The following is a 15,191-nucleotide window of genomic DNA, read 5'->3' on the forward strand; positions in this document are numbered from 1 at the left end:
ATATATATATATTATCAGACCAGCTGATAAGCTGCACACGTGGCTTTTAGAAAAAAAACACATACAATTGTACTGTTCTTCTAAGAACAGCAATTATTCCTGGCTAGAATATCTGTAGCAAGTTCAGATTCTTTTGATTGTCTTTTTAAACATTTTGGTTCAGAATGTTTTTTTTTCCCTATCAGGCTCAGAAGTTTTACATTAGCAAAAGAAAGACAAAAAAAACCCTGAAGGAAATGAACACGGACAACTTTCATGGGGGAAGGGAGTTGGTTCTAAAAATGCCAACTTTGCATACGGAGATGTTGTTCAGTGGAGCGAATATTGCAGCTCATTTCAAACGATGAAGTTTGAGCATCATAAAAAGAAAAAAAAAACGGACCACGCGTCTCTTCCGTATCGTTCACATGCAAAGGACATCAAAGAGAGACAACGATTACATCAAAATGCTTAGTACCACCAGATTTTTCAGGGGTTGGAAAAGGAAATTATTTTGAAATCCATTATTCATTGTTCATCTCCATTATTCATTGTTTATACACTCAGCCTAAATTTACAGATGTGGGCTGAAATTCCTCCTCTGCCATAAAAGTATAACTTACTGAGAGCTTTACTGCATGCATTTGTGACTGAAAATGTATCTCAAAATTATGAATGAGCACCCTGTTTAGCAATAGCTATAGCAATAGCAGTTAGACTTATATACCGCTTCATAGCAATAGCAATAGCAGTTAGACTTATATACCGCTTCATAGGGCTTTCAGCCCTCTCTAAGCGGTTTACAGAGTCAGCATATCGCCCCCACAGTCTGGGTCCTCATTTCACCCACCTCGGAAGGATGGAGGGCTGAGTCAACCTTGAGCCGGTGAGATTTGAACCGCTGAACTGCAGATAGCAGTCAGCTGAAGTGGCCTGCAGTACTGCACCCTAACCACTGAGCGACCTCAGCTTTCAGCCCTCTCTAAGTGGTTTATAGAGTCAGCATATCACCCCCACAGTCCGCGTCCTCATTTTACCCACCTCGGAAGGATGGAAGGCTGAGTCAACCCTGAGTCGGTGAGATTTGAACAGCCGAACTGCAGAACTGCAGTCAGCTGAAGTAGCCTGCAGTGCTGCATTTAACCACTGTGCCACCTCGGCTCTTAAAAAGATGTTTAAAAGGATATTTTAAAAGGTTTAAAAGGATATTTAATTTTTACCCTTCAAATCCAGTTTGTAATGGAACCTATCCATGTGCTATGGAGTCCTTGATGCTCCCAGAGTTTGGTTGATTGAAGACATTTCATTACCCAACTAGGTAACATCCTCTGATTATGACACCGAGGAATCCACAGTTCAGCCCTGAGCTACATATATTCTATTTCTATCAGGATGCCCATCACTCCCAGCTGTTGGCTGAGATGAGGTCTTTTCACAGGCTGCTCAATTCTTAGTTTTCAATTTAGTATAGATCTTCACTAAATTTCATGAGGGTATGAAGGATAAAGATGGAAAACTATTGATAAACATTAAAAAAATTGTGAACTCCAGAAATTCTCATGACTTCTCAAGTTGTTGTTCATAGCTTACGATTAAAAATGAAACCAAATAATAACAACAGTGGGGATTCGTATCGTGAACATAAAGGAAATCTTGCCCTATCATCTGATAATTTCAAGACATCAGATACTATTTAGCATTCTAACATTTCTGCTTCAGAATATACTTCACAAAATCAGAACCAGCAAGAATTCAGGCAATGCAATAGCAGTTAGACTTATATACCGCTTCATAGGGCTTTCAGCCCTCTCTAAGCGGTTTACAGAGTCAGCATATTGCCCCCAACAACAATCCGGGTCCTCATTTTACCCACCTCGGAAGGATGGAAGGCTGAGTCAACCTTGAGCCGGTGAGATTTGAACCGCCGAACTGCAGAACTGCAGTCAGCTGAAGTAGCCTGCAGATGCAGCAGATAACAGACCAATAATCAACATGGAAAAACTTGGCAGACCCTTCCTAATTCTTGTATATATTACTTTTTATAAATACAATAATTCTACACCAAGAATTGTAGAAAGGCATTGCTTAAGGAATCTTTGTCCTGAGTATGACCTCATTTCCTTCTAGAGTTTTCCAGCAGCTCCATATAATTTCCTTTAGTACAAGCCAATCAGCCAAAACCAGGGCTCCTTTCAATAATTTCTTTAAAAAATATATATACTACCTTTGATTCATTCAGGTTCATCCAAGCACCCTGAAAAAAATGAGACAAACGCCTGCTTAGTTCAAGGAAGTCATATCAAACTATTTTGCCAAGCAAGATAGCGTGTCAATAGCTCTGGAAGTTCTAGAAGTCCCACTGATGTTTCCAGTAACTTGAAGCTGACCCAGTTATCAATCATAGCTCATCTCTGGTGGATGACACCTCAAGGGAAGGTCCAGGGGGCAAGGCATTCTTGTTCTGGGCGTCTTTATGGATCTGGCCCTGTTGCCGTGATTTCCGGGACAGTGTCCGGTCCCAATCAGTGGCCACAGTCTCGTTGTCCCAGATGGTGGATGTCTCTGTGTCACTGAGGTAGCCTGATTGTCCAGTGTAATGTGTTGGATAGATCAGCAATGGCTCAGCAGAGAAAGCTTTCAGATCTCTAGGTTCATAATATTCCATGTATTTGGCCCTTTAAAAAAAAGGAAAGGAAAGAAGTCACTAAGAAGAAAGGGCTTACCTCATTTCCAATTTATGTCTTTTTGGTATCTTTTCTATCTCACAGCAGGCAGGGCCGGATTTAGATGGAAAGAGGCCCTAGGCTATTCCACTTGTGAGGCCCTTTCACCTCCCATTTTTAAGTTTGTAAATTGCATGAGAGACAATAAAATACATCATTACTGTGATTATATATCAATATATATCAATATATATAGCTGGCCTCCCGACGGAGGGCGGCTCTGCTCTGCGGCAAAGGCAGCGAGGCCAGCCGCCTCCCCTGCTGCGCTCAGCTGCCCGGCTCAGCCCCCTCGCCCTCACCTGCCTGGCCGCTGGTGGGCTCCGCGTCAACGGGGCGGCTACTGGGAGCGGCCGCGCCTCTCGCCCGACCGCCGGTGCCGGGAACGTGGGCGGGCTCCCCAACTGCCGCGGCGCTGGAACGATCTTAACCAATACATTTTTATGTTTGTTTATTAGTCATATGCGTAGAATTTCTCCTTATTTTCGGTTCAGTGTTTTAGTGTTCACGGTTTTTAGAATAGTGTAATTTTAATTTTGCTAACGATTTGAATGTAGGCCCCTCTTGATCTTGAGGCCCTAGGCTGAAGCCTAGTTAGCCTATAGGAAAATCCGGCCCTGACAGCAGGACAAACTTATAATGATTATAAACTTCAACATTCTCCTGTCAATGTTGTAAATCTATATTCCCACCCCTCAACTTAAACATCTAGGGTTAAGTGTTGGGAGGACCCGTATATTTTCCACAATTATAAGCCATTTTTCAACATAAAGGCCTTAAAGATCAGCACTGTAAAAATAAATATGCCATACATGGTGAATAATTTTAAAAAATTGAGGAAGAAGAAGCAAGTTCAACAATAACTGTAAGAATGTATTGCCAGAATTGGGTTCACAACTAATTTATTAAGCAAAGGTGTAACATAAATTAGTGCACAACTAGCAAGAAAACCTCTCCCAAATATGATTTCCCTTATAGCAGTTAGACTTATATACCACTTCATAGGGCTTTCAGCCCTCTCTAAGTGGTTTACAGAGTCAGCATATCGCCCAACAATCCGGGTCCTCATTTCACCCAATTCGGAAGGATGGAAGGCTGAGTCAACCTTGAGCCGGTGAGATTTGAACTGCCGAACTGCAGATAGCAGTCAGCTGAAGTGGCCTGCAGTACTGCACTCTAACCACTGCGCCACCTCGGCCTTATTTCAAATTTTGATTGAAAGAAATGTAATCAAGCTTCGATATGAAACACATTCACCAACTAAAGATATCAAAAGATATCTGAAGTTAGCATTGCTCTCCTCATAAGATTACTTGGCCTTATTAAAGCTCTTCGATTTCCCTTGAAGGTTTAACTGTATATGGAGATGCAATGATTTGAGCTTCCAGCTGGAATATTGGCAGAAAGATCATTTCGGTCATCTTAGCAGATGACTTACCAGTATTTGGGAAACACAAGAGAATAAATGAAGCCCTTGATTCTCTTGGAGGCTTTGAGTATCCTCAACTAAGGTTCTCTTTAAGACTCGGTGGGCAACTAGACCTTATGAAGGACTATTCTGCAGCAACTGCAATTTTCCATACCAAGTCTAGAAGGAGATGTTGGAGAACAACAGTTCATGATTTGGTTATTGACTATAGTATCTCAGATAATTAAATCTTGACCAGAATTTAGTAGTCTTGTATGCAAACTTCATTCAACAATTGTATTGAAGTCTACAAGGAGATGTTGGAGAACAACACCTCATGATTCAGTTATTGACTATGGTATCTCAGATAATTAAATCTTGACCAGAATTTAGTACTCTTGTATGCACCCTTCATTCAACAATTGTATTGAAGTCTACAAGGAGATGTTGGAGAACAACACCTCATGATTCAGTTATTGGCTATGGTATCTCAGATAATTAAATCTTGACCAGAATTTAGTAGTCTTGTATGCACCCTTCATTCAACAATTGTATTGAAGTCTACAAGGAGATGTTGGAGAACAACACCTCATGATTCAGTTATTGACTATGGTATCTCAGATAATTAAATCTTGACCAGAATTTAGTAGTCTTGTATGCACCCTTCATTCAACAATTGTATTGAAGTCTACAAGGAGATGTTGGAGAACAACACCTCATGATTCAGTTATTGACTATGGTATCTCAGATAATTAAATCTTAACCAGAATTTAGTAGTCTTGTATGCAAACTTCATTCAACAATTGTATTGAAGTCTACAAGGAGATGTTGGAGAACAACACCTCATGATTCAATTATTGGCTATGGTATCTCAGATAATTAAATCTTGACCAGAATTTAGTAGTCTTGTATGCACCCTTCATTCAACAATTGTATTGAAGTCTACAAGGAGATGTTGGAGAACAACACCTCATGATTCAGTTATTAGCTATGGTATCTCTGATAATTAAATCTTGACCAGAATTTAGTACTCTTGTATGCACCCTTCATTCAACAATTGTATTGAAGTCTACAAGGAGATGTTGGAGAACAACACCTCATGATTCGGTTATTGGCTATGGTATCTTAGATAATTAAATCCTGACCAGAATTTAGTACTCTTGTATGCACCCTTCATTCAACAATTGTATTGAAGTCTACAAGGAGATGTTGGAGAACAACACCTCATGATTCAGTTATTGGCTATGGTATCTCAGATAATTAAATCTTGACCAGAATTTAGTACTCTTGTAAGCAGCCTTCATTCAACAATTGTATTGACGATTAAGAATAAGCTGAAATTAAATCCAGAAAAGACAATATGCTGTTGCTCTACTGTTGCTGGACTTTGAAAGGGATGATACAACTGGAAAAAAAATAGTTCTGTGTTCTGGGATTGCTCACTGGCATCCTCAGCTGGCACTGCCTAAGCAGGTGTAAAGGAATGTTTTTTATGCAATTTCACTTAGTGTAACAATTGCAAACTTCCCCGAGCTACTTACACTTAGCAATAGTTAGCCATGCCTTGGCTTTTCCTAATCTTTACAAACATTCAACATAATCTTTACAAAACATTCCACGTACAGCTGCCCGTGAAAAACGCCTGGAAGTGGCATCTGGGGCAAAGTAGAGCAGCAAGGCTGCTAACATAACTGCCAGGAATAGGGATCAAAGATCCACAATGCTTGTTGTTTGCTTAACAGGAACAACTAATCCATAAAGCCATAAACGGCCCTCTATCTTTAAGATTGGCGGGAAAAGCCTTCTGAAAATATTCTGATGTCAGAAGCTCAGCCACCTGCCATTCCCCCAGGCTGTAGAACGCTTTTCTTAGCCTTTCAAAAAATGTGCCAATGCCATCACTTTTGATGTCATACTTTAAATAGCAATAGCAATAGCAGTTAGACTTATATACCGCTTCATAGGGCTTTCAGCCCTCTCTAAGCGGTTTACAGAGTCAGCATATCGCCCCCCCACAGTCTGGGTCCTCATTTCACCCACCTCAGAAGGATGGAAGGCTGAGTCAACCTTGAGCCGGTGAGCTTTGAACCGCTGAACTGCAGATAACAGTCAGCTGAAGTGGCCTGCAGTACTGCACCCTAACCACTGCGCCACCTCGACTAGATTGGAATGAGTATGATATTTAATTGCATTGCAGACTTTTTGTTAGAAGTGTTGATTTTGTCAACTGCCATGAGGTTGTGCATGAAAGAAAACAGAGGCACAATTATGAAATCTAAAACAATGCGACTTGGGTTTCATATTCCCAGAAGCAATGTGCCCCATACAGATGGTTTGGTTGGTTTGATTTATTGGATTTATATGCCGCCCTTCTCCCAAAGGACTCAGGGCGGCGTACAACATAAAAAAAATAATTATGAAAGTTAAAAAAAATAGAATATCCAAAACAAACCCAATTAAGATTAACAATAACATTTTAAAAAATTTGAATTAAAATTAACAATAATTAATACTTTGATTTGTTTTGTTCAGGCCAGGCTGGCTTGCTGGAAAAGCCAACTTTTTAGGGAGCGTCGGAAGGACCGGAGGTCGGGGATTATGCGAAGCTCCGAGGGCAGCTCATTCCAGAGGGAAGGCGCTCCCACAGAGAAGGCTCTCCCCCTGGGGGTGGCTAGCCGACACTGTCTGGCCGATGGCACCCCGAGGAGGCCAACTCTGTGGGATCGCACTGGACGGTGGGAGGCTACTGGTGGCAGTAGGTGATGTCACAGGTACCCTGGGCCTAGTGGGCTGTGCCCAGAAAGCATTCCCATTTATATCACGGCCAGTCATTTCCAACACACACAAAACAGCAGTTTGCAGAAGGAGACTGCTGAAGAGATAATAGAATCAACGCCAGCCATAGGAGGAGTGATGTTCAATCCCCACCGAAAAATATTACATAAACCTGAAGCTCCGAAACGACTACAGGAAGCAACTATTTACTGCTAAGAAGATAAATATTGCTGCTGAATGCGTCACAGTATAAAGCTAACATATATCTAATGAATATATATATCTACTGAGCCGAGGTGGCGCAGTGGTTAAATGCAGCACTGCAGGCCACTTCAGCTGACTGTGATCTGCAGTTCGGCAGTTCTAATCTCACCGGCTCAAGGTTGACTCAGCCTTCCATCCTTCCGAGGTGGGTAAAATGAGGACCCGGATTGTTGTTGGGGGCAATATGCTGACTCTGTAAACCGCTTAGAGAGGGCTGAAAGCCCTATGAAGCGGTATATAAGTCTAACTGCTATTGCTATTGCTATTGAAAGCTATCCCATACAGTAATCACAGCCAATAACTTACACTGGGTGCTTGTTGTACATGACTGGCAAGAATTCATCTACGGGGAGCATCTTGCTGAAAGGTTGAGCTCCAATTAGCTTCTGGGCTCCTTGCAAGGAGATGGCATAGCCCAGTGTCCAGTAAGAGTAATCAGCTTCCACAAGATTCATCACATGGGGTACAGCCTTTTCTGGATGGTCCACCTGCATCCGTTTCCGACCTATATATCTACAGAGAGAGAGAGAAAGTTGACTCATTGAACCCATATGGCATTTGCTGATGTGGTGTGGTGTAGAAACATCTATGTTTAGCACCTCGGTGGCAGTTTCTCTGGCCAGAAAATTACCAGGAGTTTCATGTAAACCAGAGGTGGGTTCCTACCAGTTTGCAACCTATTCGGTAGAACCGGTTTGTCAAATCTACCGAACCGTTTAGAAGAGGTTCCACCAGTGGACCTGGAAAGCAGGCCACACCTACAGAAGAGGTTCCAAAAATTTTTGAAACCCACCACTGACACACACACACACACACAGAGAGAGAGAGAGAGACTCACACAGAGAGAGAAAGAGAAAGAAAGGAAGAAATAAAGAAATAAATAAATAAATAAAGAAAGAAAGAAAGAAAGAAAGAAAAAGTGAGAGAGAGATGAGAGAGAGAGAGAGAGAGAGAAAACACATGGCCGGCAAGCCACTCCCACAAAGGAGGCCACACCCACAGAGTAGGTTCAAAAAAAAATTGGAACCCACCACTGACACACACACACACACACTCACACAGAGAGAGAAAGAAAGGAAGAAAGAAAGAAAGAAAGAAAGAAAGAAAGAAAAAAAGAAAAAAGAAAGAAAAAGTGAGAGAGAGAGATGAAAGAAAAAAAGGAAAAAGGGACAGAGAGACAAAAGGAAGGAGAGAGAAAGAGAGAAGCAAGATTAGTGGATTATTACTTACATAAGATCCCAGTCCAGCTGTCCTCTCTCAATGTCATCCATTAACTTTGTGAGCTTCTTTTTGAACTGATGCTCAAAGCGTACGTCATCTTCAATGACTAGGCACTTCTCCATCTCCCTGCTCACCACCTTAAAATGACAATTTGAAATAATTCAAATTAAATCCAGACAATCACTCATGCCCTGATCCCCTCGTGGCTTGCCTGCTGGAATATGCCGAATGTGGGGCTGCCCTTAACATGCACTCCGGAGCTTTGGTTGGTCCAGAATGCGGTCATAGTCCCAAGTGGCACCTTTGCTTTGTGAGATGCGCTGGTGGCCAGTATTTTTCCAGGTGCAGGTTATATCCTGTTGTGGCCCAGTAGGAGCCGCTGGAGCTGCCACCAGACTCCGACAGCGAGGGGCCCTATGAGTCGGCTCTGGAGGATGTGGAAGACCCTGGACAGGGTTCCCACTCCGAGCAGAGCGCAGAGAGGCTGGTTGGCCACCAGGAGGCACATGAACCTTGGACCAGTGGGGAGGAGACAAGGGAGAGTGAGCTGGACACCAGCAGTGAGTTGTCCCTGGATGCACGCCATCGAAGAGCTAATAGGCGTCAGGAACAGTTGCGCAGTTACAGGAGGTAATTGCACTCAGCTGGTGGTCATTAGGCTCCTCTCAAGACTATAATACGGACTGCTTGTGCACACGCCCCTCTTGCAGAAGTCAACGCAGGAACGAATGTCGGAGAACATTATTGTGAGCTTGGCAGGCTGGATTGCTGCCACGGCTTATCTGTGCTGGATTGCTGCCCAAGCTTGTCTGTGCCGGTTTGCTGCCAAGGACCTGTCTGTCTGTTAATTAAATGCCGTACCTTATCTTTGGCTCGGATTGTGTGTTGGTGTGGGGCAAGGGGGGGTCAGGACAGTTCCCTATATTGATCATAAGGCCTGGTAACTTGAGGGATTGCTTATTACGTCCCATAGCAGCCTTGCCAGTTTGATCCAACATGAGTAGGCATGCTCAGGGCCCCTTCAGTTAATTAATCTCATCTGTCAAGATCCAAGAAGCAATAAGGTTTCCCCCCACCCCTCCAAAATCTATGTGGGTGAAAAAGTGTTAAAGACCTATCTGTTCTGTTGGGCCTTGGATTAGGATGCTTGGGATTCCTGTTGGATTCGGGGTGGACATGGTTAGCCAGATTCCTCTTCAGTTCTTGGGGGTTTTTGTACCTCTTTAATTTATTTCATAATTATTGCACTATTATTTTCATTCGGTTTGGTTTTGTATACTTTCTAGAGCTGGGCTAGGGCTGGGCAGGGTCTAAACTGAATACGTTTATATTCATTAACCACCATATTGGAAAAAGCTATAAAAATTATCCCATGAGTTGTTTTTTCTGTGGTTAGCCTTCTCTGGAAGAATGCAAGTGGGCCGGTGGAAATTCCTGTCTCCCGAGAGATCCATCAGCATGAGTCTATCTTTAAGATTTGCAAAAAGGAGGGAACAGGAGGGGAGAGGGGAGAAGAGGGGAGGGGGATGAAGATAAGCAAATTTTGGTTACCTCCTTCCATATATAATAGTGGCTAAGGAAACAGCCAATTTCTCCTCTGGTCAGCACTCTGGAAGAGTATGGATCTTGGTAACCAGGAAGCATATCTATATTAAGAGCTTTCAGCTGGCTTGTATTCAACATCCTGAAAGAGACAATGATTAAATTCCTTAGCCACACATTTTCAAGATGGAAAGCTACAACCTATTAAGAAAAACCCAGAATAGCAACAGCAATAGCAGTTAGACTTATATACCGCTTCATAGGGCTTTCAGCCCTCTCTAAGCGCTTTACAGAGTCATCATATCGCCCCCAACAACAATCCGGGTCCTCATTTTACCCACCTCGGAAGGATGGAAGGCTGAGTCAACCCTGAGCCGGTGAGATTTGAACCGCTGAACTGCTGAACTAGCAGTCAGCTGAAGTGGCCTGCAGTACTGCACTCTACCCACTGCGCCACCTCGGCTCAGAAGGCAGTGTATTTGTACAATATGTAGCAAAAAAAAAAAACCAACCCCAAACCTCCCTATAGATAGAAATCAATGCAGTGTGGTAAAATAGGAATTATTACTCGTTTTTCTAACACAGCCTTCAGATTTCAACGTACTGTTTTCATAAACCAACGTTTTAAAATAATTTTTGCTTGCAGTCAAAAGTGGTACTGTGAATCCTCACAACATATTTTACAAGATCTCATTTGTAACACTTTGGGGCACTCAACAAAAAATGTGGATTTTGCCTTGCAGAATAGTATGAAATGTACATGATTTGACCACCGAAGAAGAATTCAGCTGGATTTGTAGAATTCAGCAGAGAAAATGTTTCTTAGGCGAACAACAGTGTAATGAACAAAAAAACATGGTTGAATTTGATTCTAAGAGACTAAAAAAATTCCCAGTTTTACAAATGAGGAGGAAAGTGTTGATTATTTAAAGACGATGTGAGAATCTTTTGTGTACAAAATACTATTTTAAATAGCTAGTGGTGGGAGACAAATATTTTTGCTCTTTAAGCAGATTAAAGAAGATGCTCAATTGAGAATTATCTATCCTCTGACAAATATATACCACCATATATCGGCACAACACACAAAAAAACTTCTGAGCAGTGTCTTGGGGAGAGAGATAGCATGCAATTATTTTGCAGAGCAAGAATGTTGTTGAATCAAGCTTGATTTAATGCTCTAGTCTTCCAAAGTGTAGAGATACACAGCATGGCTCCGATTTGGCATAGCATGCAAAATCCCGCATTTTATACACATTTATGGATGGTGCTACAGTCGGTTTCCTACGAGGAGTTTTGGCTTCCGTGTGTGCCGAGGAGGAATCACGGCAGTCCCACACCACGAGGCCAGGACGGGGCAGCGTAAGTCCCGGTCCCTCCGAGCTGGCTTTCCATCAGCCGAGAGCGCCAGAGGCACCTGCTCATCATCTCTTGGACTTCCAAGCAGCTCTGGAGTAGGGGCCAGTCTGTTTTTTCTCGGGGGCCTTGAAGTACGTGTAGGGGGCTGCCGGGGGGGGGACTCGGCATTGGGATTCTCTGACATCACTCCCCCACCCCAAATTTTACAACTCTATGCCAGGCAACTCAACTCACTTTCCATCCACAGCTTCCACTAGCTTGACTTCAATTTCCTGCTCATATAAAGTCCGCAACATTCGATCCCGTCTATCTTTTCGACGCTTCAGATTGATCATGAAAATCTAGAAAAGAAGATAGCAATAGCAGTTAGACTTATATACCGCTTCATAGGGCTTTCAGCCCTCTCTAAGCGGTTTACAGAGTCAGCATATTGCCCCCAACAACAATCCGGGTCCTCATTTTACCCACCTCGGAAGGATGGAAGGCTGAGTCAACCTTGAGCCGGTGAGATTTGAACCGCCGAACTGCAGATAGCAGTCAGCTGAAGTGGCCTGCAGTACTGCACTCTAACCACTGCGCCACCTCGGGCAAGATACCAGAAGCATGGAGGAATACTATAAGAATAACATGTGTTGTCATCCCCCCTTTATGTTTTATTGACAGCCAATGTTAAAATATAACTTGCCATCTTGGATGGGGAGAGAATTGCTGATTCAGTTTCAAGGAAAAGGACATCACCCTATATCGGGTGATCCGTAGCCAGATTTGATGACTTTGGTAACTAAATCTGAGATTGTCTGTATGAGGGTCGCATTCTCTGCCTTGAGTTCTTGTTCGTGTATGAAAAAGGAAGTATGTGTCTTTTTTAATTATTCTACCAGACTTACTAACAACTGTCCCGTCTTAACTCTGAGTTCATTCTATGATGAAAATAGCAATAGCAATAGCAGTTAGACTTATACACCGCTTCATAGGGCTTTCAGCCCTCTCTAAGCGGTTTACAGAGTCAGCATATTCCCCCCAACAACAATCCGGGTCCTCATTTTACCCACCTCGGAAGGATGGAAGGCTGAGTCAACCCTGAGCCGGTGAGATTTGAACAGCCGAACTGCAGAACTGCAATCAGCTGAAGTAGCCTGCAGTGCTGCATTTAACCACTGCGCCACCTCGGCTCTATATTATATTCGGCAAATAAAGAGTTAAGCAGAGTACAGGTAATCCTCCATTTACAACGATTTGTTCAGTGACCGAACAATTTGTTCAAAGTAGCAACAGCACTGGAAAAAAAAAAACTTATGGCTGATCATTGTAGCATCCCTTGGTCATGTCATCAAAATTCAAACATTTTTTTAACCGACTTTTAAACTTATGATGGCTGCAGTGTCCAGGATCATGTGATCACTTTTTGCAACCTTCTGATAAACAATAGAGAGGCTAGAATCATTTACCGTGTTATTAACTTAACCAATATAGTCATGTGGCAACTGTGGCAAGAAACACCAAAAAGGGGGGGGGGGAGATGGAAATTTGGGGCTCAATTATGATTGTAGATATGTGCTTCTTCATCTAATTATGTGGTGAATCCCCGTATCAACAAGTTTTCAAATTAGTGGCAATCCTCAAACTAGAATATTTGTGGGGTCCAGGAAATGTAATTCAAAATCAATGATGCAATATTTGGAATGAGGAATTGCCGGAAAGGCATAGATTAAGTATCACCATGCAATCAATTTCCCCCTAAGATCTTTTTCCATAGCACCGTTAAGAGAAAAACAAATTTAGAAGACTGATTTTTGTGGCATATAACGCTGCTCTACGATAGATACTAAATCCCTACTTATTCTAAAAAAAAAACACAGCCTTTTGTATAGCAAGAGCAATAATACTTAGACTTATAATACTGATTCATAGTGCTTTACAGCAGTAAGTGATTTGCCACTGGGTTCTACATATGGATTGTGTTGGTTTTTACTACCCATCATCCCCAACTAACGTATTTGGCCACATTTTCTAGGAAGCTCAAGCCGAGGTGGCGCAGTGGTTAGGGTGCAGTACTGCAGGCCACTTCAGCTGACTGCTATCTGCAGTTCAGCGGTTCTAATCTCACCGGCTCAAGGTTGACTCAGCCTTCCATCCTTCCGAGGTGGGTGAAATGAGGACCCGGACTGTGGGGGCAATATGCTGACTCTGTAAACCACTTAGAGAGGGCTGAAAGCCCTATGAAGCGGTATATAAGTCTAACTGCTATATGAGGATCCCTAATTTAAGGAAGGCTGGGTGAGCCCATTCAGTATTGGAAATTATTGAGGTCTGTGTTAAACTCCTACTGGGTTTCGCCTCAACCTTTTCCCCTCTTGTAAAAATTGGCATGCTGAGTGAGACACCCTCCTTTCTTGCATTACCTCATCAAATCCCATCTTCTCGGGATGTTTTGGAGGAACCGTGACAAACTTGGAGGGTTCGATTGGAGGATGATCAACTGGAAAAGATTAAGAACATTCATCCTAGTACATTACAGTAATGCTGACAGTTTTAAAATGTATTCATGCTTTGAGTAAAACAGACTCGAGCTCTGTGTATTGCTGAGCAACATAGGTGTGAGGCACTATCAGTAGTACATAGCAAGAAGAATTCTTCCTTAATTGTAAACATACTCCTTTGTAAGTGTAGCTAGGATATTGCTACAGAAAAGGATAAGTAAATAAAATTTTTTATTACAGTCAAAGACCAGCAATACACATTAGTTTTTACACTATATTAAAAAATGCTAACATTAAAATATAATTAAAAAGTATTGACATTAAAAGTGGATAATAACATAATGGTCCAAAGATTGTTAGAGGTATGTCCAGATAATTGGTACAAGATGACAACTATACTTCTTGTAGCCAATTTTTTTCTTATGGACATTGCAGCAGCACAGAATTTTGCCACTGCAGACGTGGTAACCCGGTTAGTGTCCTGGAGGAGGAAGCCTAGATAAAAATTGTCTGCCCTGCCTGGAAATCTCTCTAATAAGGGGAGAATATGTGCAGACCTACAAGCTCTGTATAGCTCACAGTGTAATAGTACATGTGAATTATCTTCCACTTCTCCTTTACCACCTAGACAAACCCGTTCTGCTATAGGTGTTCTCTTATACCTGCCCTGGAGGAGAGCTGGAGGAAGAAGGTTAAATCTGGCTCTGAAGAAAGCTATTCTTTGTTTTGGGGAGATCAGGTCATTTAGATATCTTGCCGATTCCCACACACCCTTTGCTACAGCTTATGAATAAAGTAGATCATGCAACTCTTTTCCAAACGATGGGCTATTCTTGATTTTGAAAGGCTGCACTTCCAAATATGTAACTTTCCAAAGCCAGAGCTGGCACAGACTGCATCAGTGCAGTTCTTGGGATCCCAAAGAAGGTCCATGTAACACCCCCTACTTCCCAAATTGCACTAGACATGGGTTTGCTTCCAGGTGCAATTCAAGGTGTTGAATATTTAAAGCCATTCATGACATGAGTCCAGGCTACTTGAAGGACTGTCTCATCCCCACTGGGATTGGCCCACCCACCATTGGTGGCAGAGGAGGCATGCGTAGGGCCCTATCAGCCAAATATTCTGGCTGGTGGGGTCCAGATGAAGAGATTTCTCTGCCGCTGCACCTGCCTCTTGGACCATCTTGTCCCACAGAGCAAGGTCAGTTCCCACCAGTGGTGGGTTTCAAAAATTGTTGGAACCTACTCTGTGGGTGTGGCCTCCTTTGTGGGAGTGGCTTGCCACCCATGTGACTGGATGGGAGTGGCTTGCCACCCATGTGACTGGATGGGAGTGGCTTGCCGCCTATGTGACCGGATGGGAGTGGCTTGCCGCCCATGTGACCGGATGGGAGTGGCTTGCCACCCATGTGACCAGATGGGAGTGGCTTGCCGCCCATGT

General features: G+C 42.8%; 1 protein-coding gene across 1 annotated transcript in view; it reads right to left on the reverse strand.

The window, feature by feature from the left end:
• Positions 1 to 1,747: 1,747 nt before the first annotated feature.
• Positions 1,748 to 15,191, reverse strand: part of COLGALT2 (collagen beta(1-O)galactosyltransferase 2) — a 58,873-nt gene continuing 45,429 nt past the window's right edge. The window contains exons 7-12 of the mRNA XM_087726548.1: positions 13,671 to 13,747; positions 11,503 to 11,609; positions 9,919 to 10,051; positions 8,377 to 8,504; positions 7,453 to 7,659; positions 1,748 to 2,654 (exon numbers count right to left, since the gene is read on the reverse strand). Coding sequence (XP_087582674.1) covers positions 2,378 to 2,654; positions 7,453 to 7,659; positions 8,377 to 8,504; positions 9,919 to 10,051; positions 11,503 to 11,609; positions 13,671 to 13,747 — 929 coding nt within the window. The 3' untranslated portion in view covers positions 1,748 to 2,377. The remainder of the gene's footprint in view (positions 2,655 to 7,452; positions 7,660 to 8,376; positions 8,505 to 9,918; positions 10,052 to 11,502; positions 11,610 to 13,670; positions 13,748 to 15,191) is intronic.

The sequence above is a fragment of the Thamnophis sirtalis genome, unplaced genomic scaffold (assembly GCF_051295495.1).
Source record: "Thamnophis sirtalis isolate CommonGarterSnake01/CBP01778 unplaced genomic scaffold, rThaSir2_p1.2 scaffold_12, whole genome shotgun sequence".
Lineage (NCBI taxonomy): Eukaryota > Metazoa > Chordata > Lepidosauria > Squamata > Natricidae > Thamnophis > Thamnophis sirtalis.